This window comes from Cydia splendana, chromosome 8 (genome assembly GCF_910591565.1).
Source record: "Cydia splendana chromosome 8, ilCydSple1.2, whole genome shotgun sequence".
Classification (NCBI taxonomy): Eukaryota; Metazoa; Arthropoda; class Insecta; order Lepidoptera; family Tortricidae; genus Cydia; species Cydia splendana.
This window is the reverse complement of record NC_085967.1, coordinates 14,108,256-14,133,047: the sequence shown is the minus strand read 5'-3', so window position 1 is coordinate 14,133,047 and position 24,792 is coordinate 14,108,256. Positions and strand designations below refer to the sequence as shown.

At 40.6% G+C, this 24,792-nt stretch overlaps 1 protein-coding gene across 4 annotated transcripts in view; it reads right to left on the bottom strand.

Moving 5' to 3' along the window:
• Window positions 1-24,792, bottom strand: part of LOC134793117 (partitioning defective 3 homolog) — an 80,300-nt gene that overhangs the window by 13,238 nt on the left and 42,270 nt on the right. For 3 of the 4 annotated variants that reach the window (XM_063764657.1, XM_063764656.1, XM_063764658.1), the window contains exons 3-15: window positions 20,367-20,522; window positions 18,926-19,098; window positions 18,432-18,634; window positions 17,888-18,078; window positions 16,934-17,101; window positions 16,070-16,300; window positions 15,440-15,615; window positions 14,967-15,118; window positions 14,285-14,831; window positions 13,739-13,899; window positions 9,621-9,743; window positions 8,697-8,820; window positions 7,943-8,086 (exon numbers count right to left, since the gene is read on the bottom strand). In XM_063764657.1, coding sequence (XP_063620727.1) covers window positions 7,943-8,086; window positions 8,697-8,820; window positions 9,621-9,743; window positions 13,739-13,899; window positions 14,285-14,831; window positions 14,967-15,118; window positions 15,440-15,615; window positions 16,070-16,300; window positions 16,934-17,101; window positions 17,888-18,078; window positions 18,432-18,634; window positions 18,926-19,098; window positions 20,367-20,522 — 2,549 coding nt within the window. Of the gene's footprint in view, window positions 1-7,942; window positions 8,087-8,696; window positions 8,821-9,620; window positions 9,744-13,738; window positions 13,900-14,284; window positions 14,832-14,966; window positions 15,119-15,439; window positions 15,616-16,069; window positions 16,301-16,933; window positions 17,102-17,887; window positions 18,079-18,431; window positions 18,635-18,925; window positions 19,099-19,977; window positions 20,068-20,366; window positions 20,523-24,792 lie in introns of those variants that run through there. The other variant, XM_063764659.1, reaches the window with a different exon arrangement.

Below are 24,792 nucleotides of genomic sequence, written 5' to 3'. Positions count from 1 at the left end.
AGGAGGGTTCGAAAGCGGAATCCTGCCCTGGTCAATGTTGAGGAGTTGAAGGGAGCCTTGCTGGAGGAGTGGGACGCTATTCCTCATGATCACATTAGAAAATTAATTACGTCTATGAAAAACCACTTGGTTTGTGAAAGGAGGCCTGTAGGTGGCAATACCAAGTATTAATTTAATAATAATAAACGATATTGTATTAAAAAAATGACTTTTATTCTCAAGTTTCCGGATTTATTTTTGGAGCATTATGCGACTACTTTCAGTTTTATGATTTTTTATAGTCTTCAGATTCGAAATTTCATTGAATTTACCATTTTTCTAATGCGTTACATTATAAGCTTTCAGTTGATACCAAAATTTTCAGAATCGGGTATAGAATTACAAAGTTATTGGGTGCGGACGAAAAAATGCAAAGTGATGCAATACTTTTGCACGCGAGTGTAGTAGTGGTGGTTCAAGTGCTACAGCTATTGCCTACTTTCCAGCTTGGTTTTAGACCATCTATTGCCACATTTCCGAACAGTAGCGTGAAAAATTTAATTATTTATTTCACACCAGCTCGGAAAGGCTTACTTTGCACTTCAAAGACTGAGAGCAAAGTTTCATTTTATTCACAAGTGAGGCAAAGGAATCAAATGCAAATTTTGAGTTGTTTTCTTATGTTTGCTGGTACAATTGACTTTTAAATCATAAATATTTAATAAAATTCATTTGTATTTGATTTTGTATGATATTTTTACATTTAATATTTGCTTCGGTTTGGTGTGGTGAAACATTTTGTGTTTCACTTGGGGCAAATTTTGTTTAACCCTCGTGCTTTGAAACCCTCGCAACGCTCAAGATTCCATGTTTCGAATGTTTTACTTGCTCAAGTATCAATATTAGCACGAGCGGTTAAACAACAACTTTGCCCCCTTGTAAAATAAATAACTATTTCAATATAGTCAGCTAAACTGAGGTACAAATTCAAAAACTCACCAGCAGTTTAGCTTCACGACCTTCCAGATGGAAAAACAGCATGCCAATGACTTGAAAATTTGCCTTGTATAACTGACAAAGCAACCTGCCTGTGTGGTGGGAGTGTAGGAGCGAGGGACGTATATGCTAGAAAAGGGCAATACGACCTACGATAGCGTTGCCACTCTCAATTAGAAATGCAATGGATAGTTGTTTGGTCGGATACCGGATATTCGGCCCGACCGTCGGCCAAATATTCGGTATCCGACCGCCGAATCTTCGGCCGGCGGAACAATAAAAAAAATAAAAAATCATTTATTTCAGACCTTGGTTCATACACTTACACCAAAAAACTAATTAACTACAAACTAAATTTAACAATATTTACATTTCGGTTTTTAGGTGCGCATTGTGCAGGTTTTAACCTGTTTCGTGGTGAACATTGGCGCGGACTCATTTCTATGTTCGAAATGAGTAGGTACCTACGCGTGCAAGTGAGTGGATGTTTAAATTGTTTTGAAATAATAAACGAGTAATGTACAATATGACCGTGACTGTTTCTTAAATCCAATTTGTTTACTCTGAAATCAAGCAAAGTTACTATCCGGTATCCGGCCGGGTATATTATTCTGAGGTTCCAAATATCGGTACAGTTGTTTAATTGTTGCTTAATTTGGAGATTGACCCCAATTTCATTTCTGATCAAATCGGTCGATTTGATCATCCCGTCTGGACTTCACTTAACAGCCGTAACACATTACCGCGCCGTTCAGGGTCACGGTGCGCCAAACCATAGCCTGATGTCATGTAGGTATGTATAATGTACTTAGTCCAAAATTATGTTATTTACTAATTATGTTATTTACTAATTATGTTATTTATATGCATTAAACGTTAAATCTGAACCAATTCGATTACTATTCTATAGTGAAACACATTCAGCTTGACTAGAAAAAGCGCGGCAAATTTAAAACATGTATAGCGTTAGGTTTCAATAGCGCTCAGAGACCTGACTTTTATCTCGATATCGTAATTTTCTAGCGACAAATCCATTATCTATACAAAACTGTCGCAAAAATGTTATCGCTTGTATATCGTGGTACAGGATAGGATGGAGCCATATACTTTACTACTTGCTTGCAAGTATCGTAATTAAACAGTGCTAAGTAGTTAAATACGCGCAATGTATTTTTATGTCATAAATAATGTATTTATTTAATGTTAATTTAGTATTAATTATAGTATGTATATTGTTTTATCCACAAATATGAATAATTGTAGTTAATTTACCAATAAAACATAATTTATACGGCCACAAATAAAATATTAAATGCTTCTAAAGTCTGTTTGGTTATTTCTACATGGAAACGAAGTCATTTCAAATTATAAAAACATTAACTGAACACCTTATTGCCGCCTACAGTCACCGCTCGCCGCTCAGCTATCCGCTGTCGTTAATACCACGGCCTTACGTTTTATGACACTGAGTCGCGTCAGGGGAGCGACACGGTTCGGTGCGCTTGCGTTCAGTCGAGTTTTGGAATATTACTGCAAATTTTTGTTGTTTGTTAATTTGTTGGTTATTGTTGTTTGTTAATTTGTTGGTTGTGGTGTCGACTTTTATTGCCCTAGTCGCCAAATGATGTTACTAGTGAAATTTTAACCGACACCACACGGTAAAAATAAGTTTAACAATAATTACTTAATTAAAAATAGAATAAAAACGGTATTTCTAATGCATAACTTATATTTTTTGCTATTCAATTAAAGAGTACTAACAAAATCCTAACTCAATTAATTAGTGCAAATATTTTAGGGTTTGCGATTCCTGCTCGGCCTTGCGTCGCAAGGTGCCCGGTACCACTGTATTGCAGCATTAACTAGAAATGCTTACTTTGGGGAACATTAGCAACTGTCGTTTTTGATAATTACATTTTAGTGGTGAGGGGTGGTACTTAAATGACCGCTATTGAAACCTAAAGTTTAAACTTATAGGCGCGAAGATTTGATTTCCCTAAGAAAATTTTAATTTCGCGTCTTTTTCTGCTATCAAATTGGGTGTGTGTCAGTATAATAGCCCTATATAATTGGCCTATTATTGTATTAAATTTAACGCGCACGCAAAGACGGAAAGCCTGCAATTACGTAAAATTTACTTTCTTATTTACAGCACTCTTGCCCAGATTAAAGCTGATAATTAGTTCGAATCTAGTCTCCCATATTTTTTACGTTCACTGGTACATGTTTTGACCGAGTAAATAGTAAATATACTAAATACTTTTTTAAATATTCGCGCTCGGGGCGATGGAAGTTTCATCGTTCCGTCGCCCCGCTCCATGCAACGACCAATCGCGTTAGCTCGCTGGCTCGTGCGCGGCAACTTTAAAGCAACGATAACGTTTTTGATGGTTTTTTGTGTTACGAATCATATTTCAAGCCGATTTTTACAGTATTCGATGAAGCAGAACTCATAATAAAAATCCCATATGATATTGATCTATTACCATTTTTAACCAGGCAATTAATGCACAACCCCATAAAACCTCCCATACGGTATTATTTAGTGTACGATTAAATTGCAACGCTTGTACTTATTGTAATTTGGAAATAATGAGAGAAAAAATAGCCTATTACCATTTTTGAGGACGGAAATATACTGAATTTAATAATAACCGTAGGTTACTTACTTTAAATGTAGGATACAGAATTATTTTTTGTGTGATTCATGCTTAATGTCATAAAGCAAATATTTCTCTATGAGTATAAATTTAAAAAATGTTATTAATATTTTTTACAAACTTTCTGTGATTTTTTATATTTTTACATTTTTTTTAAATACCTAAATGTAATATATTTATTTGGATTATGTGTCGACGTAATCACTAGATTTATTATCTGTCCCATACACCGAAAATTTCAGCTATTACTAATTATTTCCATTCCGCCATACTAGCCGAGCGTACCTTTCTTGGCCTATTATAGTTCCTTCAATTACATATTATTTTGATTGATCTCATGTTATTGCAATTTAATTAAAGTAAAAAATCTCTGTATAAACAGCAATATACCTGACGTTTTAATTGACGCGACCCGGACAATAATATGGCCAATAATAATCTTTAATTTGCCAATTGTTGTACTTAATTACAAGAAAAAATGCGTTCAAGTAAAAAACTTTAATATTAAAGTTGAAATTTATTTCTCTTATTTGTACGACAAGCACCAAACAATGAATGCAACTTACCATGACGCGTCTGCTATGATAATCTATGTACGCAGTTGGTGCGTCCTTGTCATTCTCGCTGATAAGAACAGAAACTTATCTCTTTCTGTCAGCCGGCGAAAATGGCGGCAGGCTTTATTTGATTCAAGATTAAACCGAAGAAAAACGGATTATTTCAGCTTTTACTTACGAATGATATGTGACGCCGTCAATTTTTTTGCGCTTCCGCGGATAATTTGAGCATTTCAACATAACGCAGGTCGGCATTTTGTTGCTTAATACACGTTATTTGTGCAAAAGTATTAACCGGTGTACACCTTCGCGCTTGCGTCAGGCAGAGACTAACTTGTCCACATGACACAAGGTGAGTGCTTCAATTTTGGAACGTGTATGACACATCTTGTATAAAAGATCATTGGGTATAATACGAGTAATATACTCCGCCTGGTACTCTCTTCCGAGATTCGCGAATGACCTAGCTAACACAGGCCTACGTCATCATGCTGTTTACAGGTTCTCAAACTTCAAAATGTGGGAGAATTTTAACCAACGGTGAAAATTATTTTAACGGCATTAATTTTAAGTTATTCACGTAGAAACATACTAAAATAAAATAAATCTAATGTATTAAATTAAACTTCATTTATCTATACAATACAAACGTTTGAAAAACTAATTCACAGTTACACATTAATTACCAAGCTTACGATGCACAGAACACCGCCTCTAGAAACCTAATATTGGCCATTTTGTTCCCGACGCAAATCACCAAACTGTGAGGTGCGGGAGGGGTGCTCACGGCGTTGCGATTGGTCGTTCCAAACATGGCGCGCTGACACGTGTACGCGTAGGGATGGGACATGTTCATTACAGGTAGTGGGTACTGCTACCAGTGATACCGAAATTTATTGTGGTGAAATTGTTACCAATTTAGAATACTTGGAGTAAATTTACTTAATAATTATATTGATTAATTTAATATTTCATTAAGTAATTTAACAATGTACCTGAAATGTTTACTTAACATATTAGGCCATTTCGGTTTAAAGTACTTACCCAGAAATTGAATTTTCAAGTTTAGAATTTTTATATTATTTCCACTCAGAATCGCAATCTCTTTCGATACGAGAAAAAAGTGTCGCCAAAATCTCATACAATTATTTTCTTTTGTCCGTTTTATTAAGGTCATAGAAGGTTGTATTGAAAACATATTCAAATGGACCAATAACATATGCCTATTACAAATCAACTCCGAGTTCTCTCGCACTTCTTTGAAGTTCATCATCAGGTCCATCTCGTGACATGAGACCTAACTGCTCACCTAGAGGATTCTAAAAAACCCATACAACATATGTCTATCACAAACCAACACCGAGATCCCTCGCACTTCTTTGGAGTTCATCATCAGGTCCATCTCGTGACATGAGACCTAACTGCTCAACTAGAGGATTCTAAAAAACCCATACTTACAACATATGTCTATCACAAACCAACACCGAGTTCCCTCGCACTTCTTTGAAGTTCATCATCAGGTCCATCTCGTGACATGCGGCCTAACTGCTCCGCTGGCCTAGAGGATTCTAAAAACTTACACAACATATTACCTATATATTATGTCTAAAATGGTACAATACGGTATGACGCAGCACGAAGTTTCCGCAACTGAAAAACCATCATCGTCACATCACTAGTCGAAAGGGAAAGGGATAGCGCATTGCATTTTCAAGTTGTCGAAAAGGGACGGACATACTTCGCCTCTGCTTACGACCAGTATAAAATGAACCCCGCGGACAAGAAACATTATTCAATGAAATAATGAATTTGACTTTCCTGTGGGATGTTATTCCATCTGTTTCGTAAGTAGATGTCTTAGATGACTTGCCACACCATTTTACGCTGCAATATCCCATGATTTCCCAATGAATTCAATAGTTTACGATTTATTTTCTTAGACTCGTGCACACTGCTAACAGGTCGTAACCTTGGGCGCAACTGATCGGAGCGGCGCGCGAACAATCTTATATTTGACCTATACACCATACGGGCGGTGACCGCGAGTCGTCCTATAAGCTCGGTCTATAGGGGTTGGTCTGTGTTACGATGTGAAAAGTTTGGAAAACACTGCGACTGCTGACACTGAGCGAGAAGGAAATAACAATTAACACGCGTTCGACAAGGATGACGGTCAGGGCATGAAGTTATCTAGATCCGAATTGTCAAATGTGACAGCGCTATGCTGTGTTGCCAGTAGTGTAAACAGAATTACCCGAACGTCTGAAATTTCTTTCGTGAATCGGAAGATATTGCTAACGAATAATTAAAAATGACGTGTTATTGTAAAATTTAAGATAAAATACATATAAATGAAAATTATAAAATTATAAAGAAATATTTTAACTTATTAACCATAAGTATAATGTAACATGTTATGTTGAAATAAAGTGGCAATGTTATTGTGACGTAGGCCTGTGTCACTCTGGGAAGAGAAGTCAGAAGACCATGTTTTATTAGACCTTGAAATGGGACTTCATGTTTCAGGGACAAATCAATATAAAAGTAAATAAAGGAATAAGTACTTCTGTGTATGCCGTATTTAATTATTTGTTATTTATTCAATTTGAAAATATGTACCGACAAAGTAACATAACATTCCTAAGCCTTTTCTTAACAAAGAAGCCGTTGTGTCCAAATCAAGAATTATGTATTCACAACAAAATAGGGAATCAACATATTTGTATAAGTAAGGTTATAAAATATGTTTCCAAGAATAGAGTATAAAAGAATAAAAAAGTACGAACATTTAAACAATAATATGTATTATATAATCAGTGACGTAAATCTTAATAAATGTATTTAGGATGTCCCTTTTCAGAATTACATCCATATTATTAGGGAGGCGGAGGCCTGTCATAACTGACTTTTTAACAAACATATTTTTATAACAGGTGTCACAGACAGTCCCCTCTGCCGTGGTTGCATGGAGAAGGAAGAAACAGCCTCTCACGTGGTGTTGGAGTGGCCCCATACAGGGCAAAACATCTCGGATCCCCGACAGATCTCCCCGAGGTCCTACTCAACATCAAAGGTTTGATAGGATTCCTCGAGGAGCTGGGCTGGCAGGACTAGCCCCTATCACGCAATATAGGCGCAGGACGTCGAGTTGCGGAAAATCGCCCGTACTACAATACAATAGGGAGGCGGAAATACTTCTAGTCAAAACTAACAATAGTTATTTGTTTTACAAGGGGGCAAAGTTGTTGTTTAACCGCTCGTGCTAATATTGATACCCGAGCAAGCGAAAGATTCCAAAATTGAATCTTGAGCGTTGCGAGGGTTTCAAAGCATAAGGGTTAAACAAAATTTGCCCCTGAGTGAAACACAAAAATTTTCACCACACCGACCCGAAGCAAATATTAAATGTAAAATATCAAACAAAATCAAACCCAATAAATCCAAATGAATGTTATTAAAAATTTATCATCCAAAATCATCATTTAAAAGTAAATTCTACCAGCAAACATAACAACTCAGAATTTGCATTTGATTACTTTGCCTCACATGTGAATAAAATGCAACTTTGCTATCAGTTTTTGAAGTGCAAAGTAAGCCTTTCCAAGCTTGTGTGGTGAAAAATCAATTGTTACTTTTAAAGGTACAAACAGCAACACTCCTAACTGTACATCGGTGGGCCTTATTACAAAAGGCATAAGGTCCACCGATGTAGTTAGGAGTGTGGGCGATGGTATGTACGTAATTGCTTACTTGTTGTGCGTGTTCTCCTCTAGTCTCTCTTCCCGGTTGTGCCGCTCTAGCGCTTCCCTCGACAGTGATTTTTCTGAAGCTCGGCCTGGTTGACATCTCCCGTATATTTCCGTTTCCGGTTTTTTGTGGTGGGGTTTGCCGATTCTGTTAAAAATGGCGTGTGTCTCAAATGTGTGTTTTATTTTGAAAGAGGAACTGTTGGCGTAGTTAAATTAAAATGTAAATTGATGGATAATGAATAGGGGAGGTTCTGTAAGTTATACTACTTCTAATATTACTAACGAATAATTGCATATTCAGGAAAAAATAAAAATTGTTATCTTTACCACGCTTACTCAGGCAGTAACCGTTACATGGTTAATTAAATAACAAAAAACTGCACATCCAAACGACCCCTCCACCCTGTTCAAACGGAAAGAGAAAAATCACGATTCTTTTTTCTTTTAATAAGATCGATATAGCTTATGATTCTAAACAGAAATAACGCAAAAACACACGTAATAAAATTACGTAATGTACTGCATATTTTCTTTATATAAATACTATATAAATTGAGACGAGTGCCGCAGCACGTTAGTAGTAAAAGCTGAAAAACCACGGTTCAAAACTGTGGTTTCGGGTACTTCACTTGTTCTCTTTTGTTCTGTTAACTTTAAAGAAAAAGTGAACAACAAAAACACTTTTTTCAGTACCTCTATGTATATGAATTATGAACTATGTATGTCATAACAGGAATTTTCCAAAAGCAACTGACCGCAACATGTTGGAGAGTGATTTAAGCAGCGAGGGCTTCTTGTGCGAGAGCGAGGACTGCTGCGGCGAGCCGCGCACCATGCCCTCCGGCCCGCGGCCGCCGTCCGTCAGCCAGTGCTTCAGCGCTGCCCACACCGACATACAAACCATTAATACTACTGGCTCTTCTAATAATTATCCACCCCGCATAACGGCTAACCCCCTAAAGGGGCCCACTGATTACCAGTCCGCCGGACGATATCGGCCTGTCAGTTGTTCGGAGCTGTCAAATTTTTGTTCTAGCTGACAGGCCGATATCGTCCGGCGGCCTGTTACTTAGTGGTCGGCTTTATTCATAAACCTTTACGGGCCTTTTTATCCCTTTCTTACAAATACATAAGTCAAAATGACAGATAAAGACAAACGATTATTAGCTAATCGAGGTTAATAGCGCGTTTATGAATAAGGGGGCAAGTATCCACTTTGCGATGCAGCTAATAGTGCGATTTATGTACCTACTTAAGTTGGGGCACTTACAAACAAACAAAAAAACAATAAGCCGCGTCTGTACGTCTCCAGTACGCGCGGCGACAAGCACTACATCTTATCTCTGTTTCATTACTCATATAGAGATAAGAGAGAGACAGAGAGAGAGGTTATAACGTGCCGCGTGCGCCGCCACGCCTAATGATGACTCAGTTTTAGGTCTAAAAGCGGTTAGGTACTTAAACAGGCGAGAATATCTAAACTTATTGATCGAATATTTAGATTTATGGGAGTCACAAACTGTTCTAAACCACGAGTTTGTAAACTTTACGAATTTTGATCATTATTCATGTTTCGACACCTATTCCCGATAGAAGATTTATATCATAGTCCACGCAGTTAATTATTTGATTAAAGAGGTCCTCCAAAAGTTCACAAATTCGTAAATATAAATACTTACGTGGATGCGCTCGCGCGTATATCGGCTCGTTCCGCGGATTCCTTTGGTTTTCCTGTATCGCTGTTTGTAGGGACTCTAAACTTGACGATTTCCGCATTCCCAGTGATGGGCCCACTTGTAATGCTGGAGAAAATAGATATAAGCATAAATAGGTAAATTAATAATGGAGGATCTTTGACAACTGTTTCATTATTTTGAAATAGTTATTGATAGATAAAACGGTGAACCGTCAGGAAACTATTTAGTAAAATTGGATAAAACTGCGTAAAGCAGTTTCTAAATTCCCAAAACCTAAAAGGGACAGGGGATCCTACCGAAAAATTAACAGTCAAAGCCGAGTGCGGGTAGTTCGTTAAGCCCGCGCAGTTAAAAGTTGTTAATACAATCCATCACCTGCGACCTAGAGTCTAATCATGGTCTAATAAAACATGGTGTTCTATTCCCAGAGTGACACAGGCCTACGTCACAATAACATTGCACTTTATTTCAACATAACATGTTACATGGGTACTATACATATGGTTAAGAGCGCTCTTACAAGAAAAGTCGAAATAATGCAAAATTGATGATACTAGTCGACGAAATTCAGGACTTTGCGCTCATTATTAGAAACAATGAGTACTTGTTCCAGTAAAAGCGTCTTCTTATCTTTATAAATATCGTTGTAAATATTAGAAAAAGGACTTATTAAATTAGTAATGATTTTTTTTCTGATGGTCGTTTCCGAAAAACCCCGTGAAGCACTGAATGGCGAGCTCTTATTTGGAAATGTTGAGAATTTTACTCTGCTAAACCTGGCTATTTTGTATTACTAATACCCTGTACTTTAGGCATATCAAACTATATTTTTCCTACATACCTTTGAGAAAGAGAAAATCAAAGTAAAACGAACTCGATTTTCTCTCCGAAACAAGTGTCAATTCCTTCGAAAATCTACTTAATATCGAAGTCATTTTCATACTCAAGCAATCTGCAACGTTTGCTTATACTGTTGGTATACATTAGTGTTTATGAAATTCTACTATAATTTTTTGGCAATTTTTTGAAAACTACTCTATATTACCGATGACGCGCGCTGCGCCAGCTCAGTGCCGCGGCAGAGCTTGTAGAGGCAGGACGTGTGTCGGTCGGCTCCGCACATTTTCAACGGCGACGACGAGGTTTTTTATCATTGTGTGCGGCGGGCGCCGTGTAAAACGCTATACTGTGTGCGTGTAAACCGCAACGAGAGACTTTGATCCTAGCACTGTTTTTATAGTATTATAATTTATAATGGTACAGTTGAATAAACTACCGGACAGGATTAAAAATATTTGAAACGACCTGACATTCTATATGTATTTATTTGACTCAAGATAGTACTCAGGGTCTGATGATGGAGCCGGAAGGTGGTCACCGGTACCAATCAACCATGCAACTAAACCACTTCGTGTTTAGGCTCATTTTATTCATCTCAACAAGATCTTTGACACAAGATAGTACTCAGGGTCTGATGATGGAGCCGGAAGGTGGTCACCGGTACCAATCAACCATGCAACTAAACCACTTCGCGTTTGGGCTCGTTTGATTCGGCTCAACAAGATCTTTGACTTAAGATAGTACTCAGGGTCTGATGATGGAGCCAGAAGGTGGTCACCAGTACCAATCAACAATGCAACTAAACCACTTCGTGTTTAGGCTCGTTTTATTCGTCTCAACAAGATCTTTGACTTAAGATAGTACTCAGGGTCTGATGATGGAGCCGGAAGGTGGTCACCGGTACCAATCAACCATGCAACTAAACCACTTCGTGTTTGGGCTCGTTTGATTCGTCTCAACAAGATCTTTGGCACAAGATAATACTCAGGGTCTGATGATGGAGCCGGAAGGTGGTCACCGGTACCAATCAACCATGCAACTAAACCACTTCGTGTTTAGGCTCGTTTGATTCGTCTCAACAAGATCTTTGACACAAGATAGTACTCAGGGTCTGATGATGGAGCCGGCAGGTGGTCACCGGTACCAATCTACCAAGCCACTAAACCACTTCGTGTTTAGGCTCGTTTTATTCGTTTCTATAAGATCTTTGACACAAGATAGTACTCAGGGTCTGATGTTGGAGCCGGAAGGTGGTCACCGGTACCAATCAACCATGCAACTAAACCACTTCGTGTTTAGGCTCATTTGATTCGTCTCAACAAGACCTTGGACACAAGATAGTACTCAGGATCTGATGATGGAGCTGGAAGGTGGCCACGGGTACCAGTCTACCATGTAACTGAACCACTTCGTGTTTGGGCTCGTTTGATTTGTCGCAACAAGATCTTTGACACAAGGTAGTACTGAGGGTCTGATGATGGATCCGGAAGGTGGTGACCGGTACCAATCAACCATGCAACTAAACCACTTCGTGTTTGGCTTCGTTCGATTCGTCGCAACAAGATCTTTGACACAAGTTAGTACTCAGGGTCTGATGATGGAGCTGGACTGTGGCCACGGGTACCAGTCTACCATGTAACTGAACCACTTCGTGTTTGGGCTCGTTTGATTTGTCGCAACAAGATCTTTGACACAAGGTAGTACTAAGGGTCTGATGATGGATCCGGAAGGTGGTCACCGGTACCAATCAACCATGCAACTAAACCACTTCGTGTTTGGCTTCGTTCGATTCGTCGCAACAAGATCTTTGACACAAGTTAGTACTCAGGGTCTGATGATGGAGCTGGACTGTGGCCACGGGTACCAGTCTACCATGTAACTGAACCACTGAAGATCTTGTTGAGACGAATCAAACGAGCCTAATCATGTTACTACATGGTTGATTGGTATCCGTGACCACCTTAATCATCATCAGATCCTCAGTACCAGTTCGTTTTTAAACCCTCGTTGATACAAACTTTACAACCTATAGGTACCAAATGCAATGACGAAACATGTAAATAAGCGAGTAGGTACCTATAATTTCTTTCGAGTAATATACCTTCATAAGTACGAGTATGGGGCTATTCATAAATTACGTCGTTTCAAATGGGAGGAGTGGGGGGGGGGGGGACAGGACATCGGATGATGGTAACATGACGTAGGAGGAAACAGATTCATCCGAAGCTTGATTTTTGGATGATTTGAGGGGTGGGGGGGTCAAAAATCGTCAAAAATAGATGACGTAATTTATGAACAGCCCCTATGTACATTTGCACTGCATTTAGTATTTTCGTACTTACCAAATAACAGTTTTAGAACTTTAAAAGTTAAGTACAGTTAGTGTTGTTATGGTTGATTTCAATATGCTTCGCGAAGGATCAAGAATGTTTAATCCATCATTGTAGTGCGAGTGTGGTAGAAGGGATCGGCGTACTGAGCTCGCACGGCCTGCCGCAGCGCGTAAAATACCTAAACTCGCTCAACGCCGAAATGTAATAGCGCTCTTAATAAGTTAAAATATTTCTTTATAATTTTCATTTATATGTATTTTATCTTAAATTTTACAATAACACGTCATTTTTAATTATTCGTTGGCAATGTCTTCCGATTCACGAAAGAAATTTCAGACGTTCGGGTAATTCTGTTTACACTACTGGCAACACAGGACAACGCTGTCACATTTGACAATTCGGATCTAGATAACTTCATGCCCTGACCGTCATCCTTGTCGAACGCGTGTTAATTGTTATTTCCTTCTCGCTCAGTGTCAGCAGTCGCAGTGTTTTCCAAACTTTTCACGTCGTAAGCTTGGTAATTAATGTGTAACTGTGAATTAGTTTTTCAAACGTTTGTCTTGTATAGATAAATAAAGTTTAATTTAATACATTAGATTTGTTTTATTTTACTATGTTTCTACATGAATAACTTAAAATTAATGCCGTTAAAATAATTTTCACCGTTGGTTAAAATTCTCCCACATTTTAAAGTTTGAGAACCTGTAAACAGCATGATGACGTAGGCCTGTGTCAATTAGGTCATTCGCGAATCTCGGAATAGAGTACCAGGCGGAGTATATTATTATACCATGAGTCTAATGACACGTTGGGAACATCAGGCCAAAATAATAAGTAAATAAAAGTAGGTATGCGCCCGCGATTAAGTCCCGTTAGATTGAATAATAAACGGTGTAGCGTGTGTAGATCTGTAGATCTACTTACAGTGCATGGCCTTGATCTCCTTGATCTTCTTGTAGGTGCCGGTGGTCTTGGCGTCCATGGCGGCGTGGCGCTTCTCCGACATGGAGCGGCGCCCCACCGCGTCGCGGCTGAAGCCCGCGCCGCTCTCGCTGCCCGACTCGCCGGGGCCGCTAGTGCTGCCTCTGTAACAGTTATTATATCGTTAACCGATGAGATAAGACGCGCGGTCGGGACAGCGATAATTGATAAACTAAAACTTTACAAAACAATGCATAGCTTATATGTAACAAGAAACGTATTGATCACATTCACAACTTTATGAACGTGACAAGGTGACTCTCAATTGATTTAATATTTTATTTCAGAAAAGGACTAATTTTTTTAATATTTTTGGCCACAAGTATGTCATTAGTCTGGCGAACCCAGTTAAACTATATGCAGGTACCCATCCCTTTTCTTTGGGTTCTAGCATTAGCGCAAGACAAAGACAGTAGATATGATTATCTCTATATATGTTTAAAATGAGACAGTCCCTGGCCAAACTATGTATAAGAAAACTGTCAGTACCTCGTCGTAGTTCCATAATCTTCTTCAATAATAACGTTATGGTGCGCGGGCGGCGACCGCGACATATGCACATGTCCGACGTTAGGCCTAAAATGGCCGTTCGTCACCGGCGCGTCCAGTTGCGTCGCCATATAATAACTCTCGTTCCTCAACCCGGTCAGCCTGTCTATAACAGGGTTCCAACCGTCCAAGCGACTCCACTCGAAGCTATCTCTTTTAGGATCGTGAGGAACCGTATCTTTCTCTCTTTCTAAATACCCTTTGCTGTCGTCAGATTGATTGGAGACCCAGCTCGTGTTATTATTTATTGTGATTATTGACGCGTGTTTCTTGCTGCCTCTGTGTTCGTTGTCTATGCTTCTCTCTTTGTGGTTGTCGAATTTGTTCTGGTTGTAGTCGGTGGGTTTGTTCTCTTTGTCGGTGTTGTGTATGACGGTGTTGAAGTTTTGGGAGCTGTTATTGTTGTCGACGCTGTTGGTGGTGTTGCCGGACTCGTTGCCGTTGGGCGGCGTGTCGTCTTTCCACCGAGCGAGGCTGTCCATACTATCTGCAATACAAATTATCAGGATGAGCTATGAGAGTGACAAGGGTTAAAAGGGGGATGCGGACTTGAAAGTGTAACGAATTCGCTAGCATATTAAGACTGGTATATCCTGGTCACGGCACCAAATTGAAACATTACCCGTTCTCCTGGCGATGGTGAGCGAGATGCTGCCACGAACGCTGGGTCTCGCGTGCAGCAGGGCACGCCGGAGTGTCTCCATGGCCTCGGCGTTGGACTGCCCCACCAAAGACACGCCGTTCACGCTCAGCAGCTGGTCGTTCGTGTGTAATCTAAAACAATCGATTAAGTTGTATCATTAAAAGGAAAAGTTCGAGCACCTTAAACTCGTCACGCTCCCTGCTCGAGGCTCAATTAAACTCCGCTGTAGCTGAGAGCAGGGGAAGTACGCGATGAAGAACACTTTCAATTTGTTTGTACTTAATGAACTGAGCTCGCGCCTTGCTACCGCCCCGCTCACGTTCGCAGTGTGACGATGCTTATGGTGCAGAGTATCTGCTATGTCCGGAGTGTCTGTATCGGTTGTTGATTCCACGGAAAAGTAACGTAATCTACAATTTTATTGCGAGTATAAAACCTTCATCTGTACTGACCTGCCATCTCTCGAAGCGGCGCCACCGTGCAGCACTGACTTGATGAAGATGCCAAGGTCTTGAGGGTCCGTGCCCACGGTGACCTTGCCTTTGACGCTGATGCCCAGCCCGGCCTTCTCCGAGTCGTGCACCGGTACGTCTAGTCGAAGGATCAGACGATTTCTTAAACTAAGGATCTGAAAATGGAAAAATTAAGAAATGTCATGAAATATGGAGTTGGGAATATACAGCCGCTTTATGGAATTAGTAAAGTGATAACAATTGAGTTAAACTAAAAAGAAGGACTTATCACAACGAACCCTAGGCTCCGAAGGAACAGCTAAGTATGCGATACTTGCTAAGATGAGAGAGATGAAAAGATAACACTTAATCGATTCTGTATAATATACGACACTCTGAAAACTGCATAAAAAAATGTGCAATTTATAATCCTTCTTAAAAACGAACTGAAAGTGGGTATTTGCTTCCCTGAACTCGCATTGGAGCATGTAAACTATAGCGCCATTCCTTTCTTGCATGAGAGGAGCCCCTCGCTCAACAGTGGGACTGAGATTAATAATGTTATGCACACTTGCGCAGTGTACATTTCTATATTCCAAAGCCAGTATCTTTAGCTTTCGGGATACTTACAGAGTTAGAACTAGAATTCAAAGCTTCCTGCAGCGAACTGTCCTGGTCTTTGATAAGGTCGTCCTTCGAGGAGCTCTTGGGTATCCGGCCCCGCGCCGGGCCCTGGTTGATGGCGTTCACTATACTGGACACTCGGCCGTTCTCACCGACGTCCACTGGTTTGGATTGTCCGTTGGGCGTGCCTATCGCCTTTTCTGAGTATTTTTGTGGACTCTGCTGGGGCTCAACCCTCTGTAAACAAAATCGTTTTTAAATTAAGTGTTAAGTGCAAATCAAGATAAAATACCTACTCAAGTACACGTTATACAAATAGTTATACCGACACTCAATCAAAATTTGTCGTGAACACTAACGATATTTAGTCTATTTAAGGCCCAGTGAGTTCGTGTTCTTCTGTCACTCTCACTGAGCGTAAGCGTGAGCGAGGTGGAAGTGCGTGCCCGGGAGCGCAGATATCATGTTTTTTAATTTTTTTTTGTACTCTTAAATAAAAAAGTTATCGATACTTTCCCTCAAACATGATATTGCCGATTTTTAGAAGCAATTTTCATGTTTTTGTGCATATTTGTTAAAAAAATTTAAAGTGCATTTTAGAGCTATGTTCGTGATTTTTTTTTCTATCGAGCGAAAGTCAAAAACTCAGGATTCGTTTATTATATTTATTTTGTATAGCCAATGTAACGTTATGAGGAGAGTAGGTCTATTTTGGTAGGGTAAGTAAATAAGTACTACCAACTAGTTAACAAAATAAACTATTTATTGAAGAAAACTAAATTTTGAATAGGGTCGTGGGTGGTCAAGGCCCGTCTAGACACAGTCCTTCGAGAGAGGCCTCAAGATTAACTAAAGAAAGATTCCTTTTACCTGCGTTCTGCTGACAGGCCGCTGCACCACGATGTCGACAGTGGAGTCTGTGGGCGTGTTCCGGAGTAGAGACACCACTTGTTGCTGCGTGAGCCCCGACACCGACACGTTGTTGACGGACACTAGGCGGTCGCCGGCGCGCAGCCGCCCGTCCGTTACCGCCGCGCCCTGTAGATTTCAACAATTTTAAGACGATCCGTAATCCGTATACATGTAGACCTGGCGACTTGGCCAACCGCACGTCTTTCGAGACCCTTTCGCACTAGCTCACCGCATTAGGTGTTTTATATCCAGGAGCCGCTAAAGATTCTTTTGAAATTGTTTAGCGAATAGCGTGCTAGCAGCGCATCTCACAGATTGGGATGCATCTAAACTGTTCATTCCTTATTAAACTACATTAAATTAAGGAAAATTAATCTCTATTCCCAGAAATTTCCATAATAGTATTTAGGGAAATATAAATAAGGAAGCTTGACATTAAACCTATTTAAATAGAGCTATTTATCTGCAGTTTCCTGTCTACCATATATTTAATAGCAGCGGACTGGTAGCGAATCTACACAATCTAACTACTTAAAAAAACAGATACAGTTGGGCCATTTTATTTAAAGTTGTCTACACTTTTTTTTAATATTGGGATTTTTTATGTTATTTCTACTCAGAATCATGAGCTATTTTGATCCTAATAGGAGAAAAAAAATGTCCCAAGATTTCCATACATTTTTCGATCTTTCTTTCGATTTTTCTTTTCTTTCGATTTTTCGGTCCGAAACCGCCATACAAAGTCTATGAAAAAATGGTAACGGAATGGGAAAAAAAACCTTGGGACACTTTTTTTCTCCTATTAGGATAGAAAGAGCTCGTGATTCTGAGTAGAAATAACATAAAAAATCCCAATTTTGAAAAAAAGTGTAGGGGATAACTTTAAATAAAATGGCCCAGTTTCCAACTAACCTTAGGAAGGATATTCTTAATGTAGATAGGACAGTGTCCGCCTGTAGGATTGTCTCTAGTGGTGATGGTGAAGCCTAGTCCCTTCTCGCCTTTTACGAGGGTTACGGACACGTTTTGCGTTGCCGTCGCAGACTTGCTGCTCGGGCTCACTGGGACTTCTTGGCCGGATATCGCTCGCTCCGTGCTGCCCACTGAAAGGAAAAGAGTAGGTTAAATATAGGACCTTAAAGATTCTAAGCCCCCACAGGACTTATAACATTAATGTTCTATTCTTTTAATGGCAATGTTCATAAGTTACTTAAATAATCATTGTAATTAATTAATTTCCAATAGATATTCTCAAACCTGCATTATCGTTAGGTTCATGAGGAATAAGAGATTAACAACGTTGTTTCCCCGACACCGACAGCCATCTCTACAATCGGTAGTTCTCGCGCGATGTGTCCTGCCCGAGCGGCTCTCTTCTGGCAGTGTAGGCAGGCTGTATTTAACGAAGTAAACATCTAAGGAGCAATAGAAATTTCTAGATGGATCATAAACTTACCCTCAGGTAAGAGATCAAGTGGGCGCTCCTGCGGATGCACGCTGGCGACGTTGTTGACTCCCGACACCCATCGCAACATGTCTTCGACTCGGTGGGTGTCGCCCGACGTGTCCTGGCCGAGGGGCTCTCTTCTCGCGTCGCGGGGTAAGCTCTTGCTGCCGTAGCTCTGCACTCTGTCGGCTGCGTCTAGCCATACTCCACTCCTGAAACGAAAGGTAAAATTTTGATTAACCTTAAGAACACTTCCGGTTGCTGATTTCTAGGATAAATCGCGACTTACTGAATACAGAAGTCTATGTATTTATGGGGTTTACTACGACGTGGAATTAATAATAGTACCTACTAAAGAGAGGCACGCGATGTAATATTTTTAAAATATAGCAAACCTGTGTCTAGTGCCTTTGCAGTCTTTGTAAATGCAACATAAAGTGGATTCTATGAATCCATGCTGTAAGAAGTGCCAAACAACATAAAAACTATGTTGGTACACTTACCCAGGTCCGGAGAACTGCATTGAAAGTCTATTAATTTGTCGCTGAAAGTGTCCGGGATTGAGTCTGTCAGGGTCTGGTGGTCGACCATCCGGCAACGGATGCACTTTCTGTGTTGTTCTGTTGTCGTCCCGACAGACTACAGCTGCTGACCAGCGTTTCGTCTGCTCTGTGGCCTGGGAATGAAATATTGTTATCTTTGAATGTTATAAAAACTTTGTGTATAGAAGATCCCCCTTATTCATAAAACTTCACAAGCCTCAATTAGAAACCCGCGGGCAAAAAGAGCCTGCCAACTGCTGAAGTCTGGCAACGGTTTACTAGGTTCGCTTTATTCCGGAACAATTTTTTTAAATTAAATACAATCATGTTGACTTTTCGCTGTGGAGGTAACGTATCCTGGTGCAAGGTGAGTTTGTTGCCGCGCCGGACTTAAGGCTTGGCCACATACAGAGCGCGACGCAGCGCCGCGTCCACGCCGCGCGACCGCGGCACATGCTAACAGGTTACCGACGTCAAACAGACTGCGTCCCGCCGGTATCACGCCCCGCTTCTGTCGCGCCCCGCGCCGCGCGGCCCATTGCGTCCGCGCGGCGCGTGCGCAGCGCTGCGCCGAGCGAACGCGGCGGCCCGCCGCGTCGCGCAAGGTCACGTCAGTAGGATCGGACGTAGGCAGCGAGCGGTGCGCCGCGTTCCCGCGCGGCCGCGCCGCGTTCACGCGCGCCCTGAGGGCGTGTTGAGAGCGTGAGGCCGGCGCGATCGGCGCGCGCCCTGTTTGACCAGGCTTCGCGTCGGCATCACGCGGCGCGGACGCGGCGCTGCGTCGCGCTCTGTGTGTGGCCAAGCCTTTATACAGCCCGTTGGCGCCGTCCTCAAGGTCGCGCCAACGGGTCGGAGTTGAACATGCAACAGTGGTACCTTACCGTTCGTTGTGGAGGTAACGTATCCTGGTGCAAGGTGGGTTTGTTGCCGCGCCGGACTTATACAGCCCGTTGGCGCCGTCCTCAAGGTCGCGCCAACGGGTCGGAGTTGAACATGCAACAGTGGTACCTTACCGTTCGTTGTGGAGGTAACGTGTCCTGGTGCAAGGTGGGTTTGTTGCCGCGCCGGACTTATACAGCCCGTTGGCGCCGTCCTCAAGGTCGCGCCAACGGGTCGGAGTTGAACATGCAACAGTGGTACCTTACCGTTCGTTGTGGAGGTAACGTGTCCTGGTGCAGGGTGGGCTCGCTGCCGCGCCGGACTTGCAGCCCGTTGGCACCGTCCTCGAGGTCGCGCCAATGGCTCGGAGTTGAACATGCAGTGGTACCTTACCGTTCGTTGTGGAGGTAACGTGTCCTGGTGCAGGGTGGGCTTGCTGCCGCGCCGGACTTGCAGCCCGTTGGCGCCGTCCTCAAGGTCGCGCCAACGGGTCGGAGTTGAACATGCAACAGTGGTACCTTACCGTTCGTTGTGGAGGTAACGTGTCCTGGTGCAGGGTGGGCTCGCTGCCGCGCCGGACTTGCAGCCCGTTGGCGCCGTCCTCGAGGTCGGCCGCGCCCACCTCCACGCACGACTCCGAGTTGGGCACACGCATACTGCCGCCGACGCCGCCGCCGCCCTGGAAATTTTGTAAGGTTCTTAAATACACTGGAATTTTGCCTGCCAATTGTGGCAATTGTAAGCTGAGGATATTTAGATTATATAGACTCGTGTTACTGTCCATATGCTCATTATTGCAAATAGTTCTAGTTAAAAACCATTTACAATAAGTTTATTATCAGAAGAACACATAACAGAATATGTCAGGAATCTCCGCACTAGGCTACCTGTATCGCGGGGAACCAGTTACAGTTTAAATAAGAGATCTAAGTTACACAATCAAGTACACAATATTTAGATTTTTCACACGTAATTTTTACCTAAATACCTACTTACAAGTGGGTTTTGATTATCGACGTAGATTTTATCTGTTTAGCTGTTTTGAGAGATACAGTCAAATATTAAATCAAGCATAACTACGTAGTACTGTACAATAGTAGCACAGTAGCCAGTTACTGGGGCGTATAAGTAGAAACATTAGGAACTCTGTGATTACTCTGTAATGTATATGAAGTGAAGTAAGGATAACAACATTAACAAGGCCCAGAATGTATACAATTTAGATTGTTTTCGATTTCGACAAAATATGTCGAAAATGGCTTAGGTAATGCTAATTAAGGAAAACTTTATCTATATAGAAATAACTACAGCGCAACAGTGCAAACTCAGAAATAGCCTATTTACCATAATAAACTCATGAATATCTCATAGCTGTCGTGACAAAATTACCCGAGAGCCATTTCCCATAACAACTACATGGATTTGCATATGACAAATGAACTCGTACATGCGCTTGAGGCGTTGCAATGAGCGCACGTAAATCACTACATACAAATCGCTAGAGAAATAAACTGAGAGTGATATAAGAGTAATAAGATAGCACTGAAGATTTACTGTTCTTTCTTAAACAACGTGGTGACAGAATAAAAGGAAATGTGATAATGACGCGATAAATGCCGAGTTTAGGATGCTGAGTCAGAAAGTACACGTTATTCTTATTGTGAGCCAAAGCCGGCTGTCGTCCACCGGACAATTAAATCTAGACTGTTACGTTTTAACGCGCTTGAGGAGACTCGTAAGTATCGTATCATTTCAAACCGCAATTGATACTGAACGACGACAGACATAATGTACCTCCCTCTTTTCTTACCTATGCTTTTTCTTCTTATAGACCGGGAGATAGTGACACATTTTACTGGGTCATTTGTACCAGTATGGCGGTTCGTCAGGGGTCTAAGTACGTAAAGAACGAAATAAAAATGATGGTCATAGCGCTGGTACCGGCGGCCCAATCGCGTGGGCGTTAGTCGAACGTGTCGGATAAAATACGAGTGTCGAACGATTTGTTCCACAAAAATCCTCGTATTTTCCGATAGTCCATAAAAAAGAAGTAGACGGTAGCGTAATGCCATACTTCTCCGGTGTGACTTACAGCCCGCCATACTGAGGCGAACACATTAATTAAAAAAAAAACAATTCAATCATTTGTGCCAAGCTAATTTTTGCACAGGTGATCATCGTCGAGCAGCCATTCATGGACATCACCATGCCATACTATTCGGATGGTTCCAAATGGCCGCCATACCGCCGCAAAGGAGTTAATTTTTTTTATTGCAAAACGATTTGTACCATCTTGTAATTTTTTTTCAAGACTTTCTGTGTGATCATAAATGGAAATCTCATAATGCCATACCTGTAGGAGGTGGCAAATGTGTACAATATTTTTTTTTTATTTCAAGTATGGTGTCCCTTTTTCCCCCTATTAGAAGTATGGCAAATATAATAATGGTCACATTGCATCATATAATTTCCAAAAATCCAAATGCCATACTGGTACAAATCGTCAAAAAATTGTTTTTTGTTTTAAGTCTTGGCTTAAGTCTCACAGTCGTCCGCCCCGTAGTTATAATCTGAAATATATTTTTTTAGGTACAATTGTATCCAAACAAACAGAATATGATGATGCCATGCTGTAAAAAATTATTTTACGTATACATAGTCGTATTTTTGAAACGTGTCGATTAAATAAGTTTTTCAAGTATGGCAGCACTTTATCCCCCTACTATAAGTATGGCAATTATAATAACGGTCACATTTTATCAAATACTTTCCAAAAATTTAAATGCAATACTGGTACAAATCGTTTAACAAAAAAAAAATTAACTCCCTTGCGGCGGTATGGCGGCCATTTGGAACCGTCCGAAGAGTATGGCATGGTGATGTCCATGAATGGCTGCTCGACGATGATCACCTGTGCAAAAATTAGCTTGGCACAAATGGTTGAATTGTTTTTTTTTAATTAATGTGTTCGCCTCAGTATGGCGGGCTGTAAGTCACACCGGAGAAGTATGGCATTACGCTACCGCCTACTTCTTTTTTATGGACTATCGGAAAATACGAGGATTTTTGTGGAACAAATCGTTCGACACTCGTATTTTATCCGACACGTTCGACTAACGCCCACGCGATTGGGCCGCCGGTACCAGCGCTATGACCATCATTTTTCTTTCCTTCATTACATGCTTAGACCCCTGACGAACCGCCATACTGGTACAAATGACCCAGTAAAATGTGTCACTATCTCCCGGTCTATTAACTTTCCTCTGGTTTGCAGCAAATATTTAAACATACAGAATACCATAAAGAAGACCATGCCTAATTTACACTGACATTACGTTAATTAAGAAACAATGGTTGTCTACTTTAGCGTAGGTAGTGAGATCATAAATAGACATCAAAGAGTGGTACCTAGATTGATTAATTGGGAACTTCAGACACACCTGTGAATTTCTTCGCAAATGTAGGTATTGCAAAGGATCTACCGCGAACATTTCAATTCATTAACTACAGCCTCTACATCAGTGGTGGGCAAACTTTCTTCATGGGGGGCCAGAAAGTTTAGGAAATTTAAGTGGTGGGCCAGAATTGTAGCCAAAATTTATTTTGATTTGTGATAATCGTGGGCCAATGCCATATAGCCCATATTCTAATTATTTCATACGACCGGCGGTGGGCCGGATGAAATCCATTCGCGGGCCGCAGATGGCCCGCGGGCCGTACTTTGCCCACCACTGCTCTACATCATATAAGGTAAACGACGTATATACGATTTGTGATAACATTATACGGGGCTATTATTCCCGTGTCGTAGTCGACCGTGTAGTAGCTATGGGTAATTTACTCACGCGAGAAAAGTAGGTACAATTTGTAAAAAAAAAATAGCTTATACCTACTACTTAATCAGTGATGGCTAATTTTGACTAACCACACTGCTGGCGGCAATTTTAATATGCAAGAGCAATAAAAAAGGCATATAACAAAATTATTCTTCGATGTTCATGGTAGGCCCTCAGATTTCCCTATAACTTTTTCTTGTATAGTCCCCAGTTACGCAAGTAAAACATATATTATACCTAGTTCAAGTGTAAATACGGCGATTTAAAACCCAATCGCTAACTTGCGTAAAAGTAAACAAACTACGTATTGGGGACCTAACTACCAATAGTATCTTATAAGCTTACAAACAGTCGACTGCGTGCCTGCGACTGTAATCCAGTTAGCCTACTTTCCGTTATCTACGGTTTTACTCACTACGCCGCGCCGACGGCTGATTCATTACTACGGCGAATAGGTGATAATAGCTATTTAAATAGTTATTTGTGATATATGTATATTGGCATGAGACATGCCCAACTTACAACAGTTGTAGATAATACAAACCAAGATAGGTATATTATATCGGGTGGAACAGAACGAGGGACTTTTATGCAAACGGGGAATTGTTTAGGCTACGTACTTTATTCTTCACTTATTAATCACGTTAATATTTCTAAACGTTTTTAAAATACAGTTTGTTAAACATTAGTGCAAAAACTGTATGTTTCAGCCCTAGCAAGATGATCCTATAAATGACATGACACTGTCACTGATATAAAAATATTTCATTTTAATGATTTTGTTTTACTCTTTAATCCAGCTTTACGATTATAATAATTCGATTGTAGATCAGCTAGATAACACTATCGTTTCAGCTCAGTCCCTAGAAGTGTTCCACCCTGTATAAGTAAGTAAGTCAATGAATACAAAATAAAGAACGGCATATAGGTAGGTATTATTTCAAAACGTTGTAGTTACTGCCTAAACTAAATATATTACTTTTTTGACTGATATTGTTGAAATATCTCATGATCAAAATGATTACATTAAATTAACAAATGGTAATAATATAAGCATTTGCCAAAAATATTACTACTTAGTGTAGATTTTATAGATTAAACCAATTTAGAGTC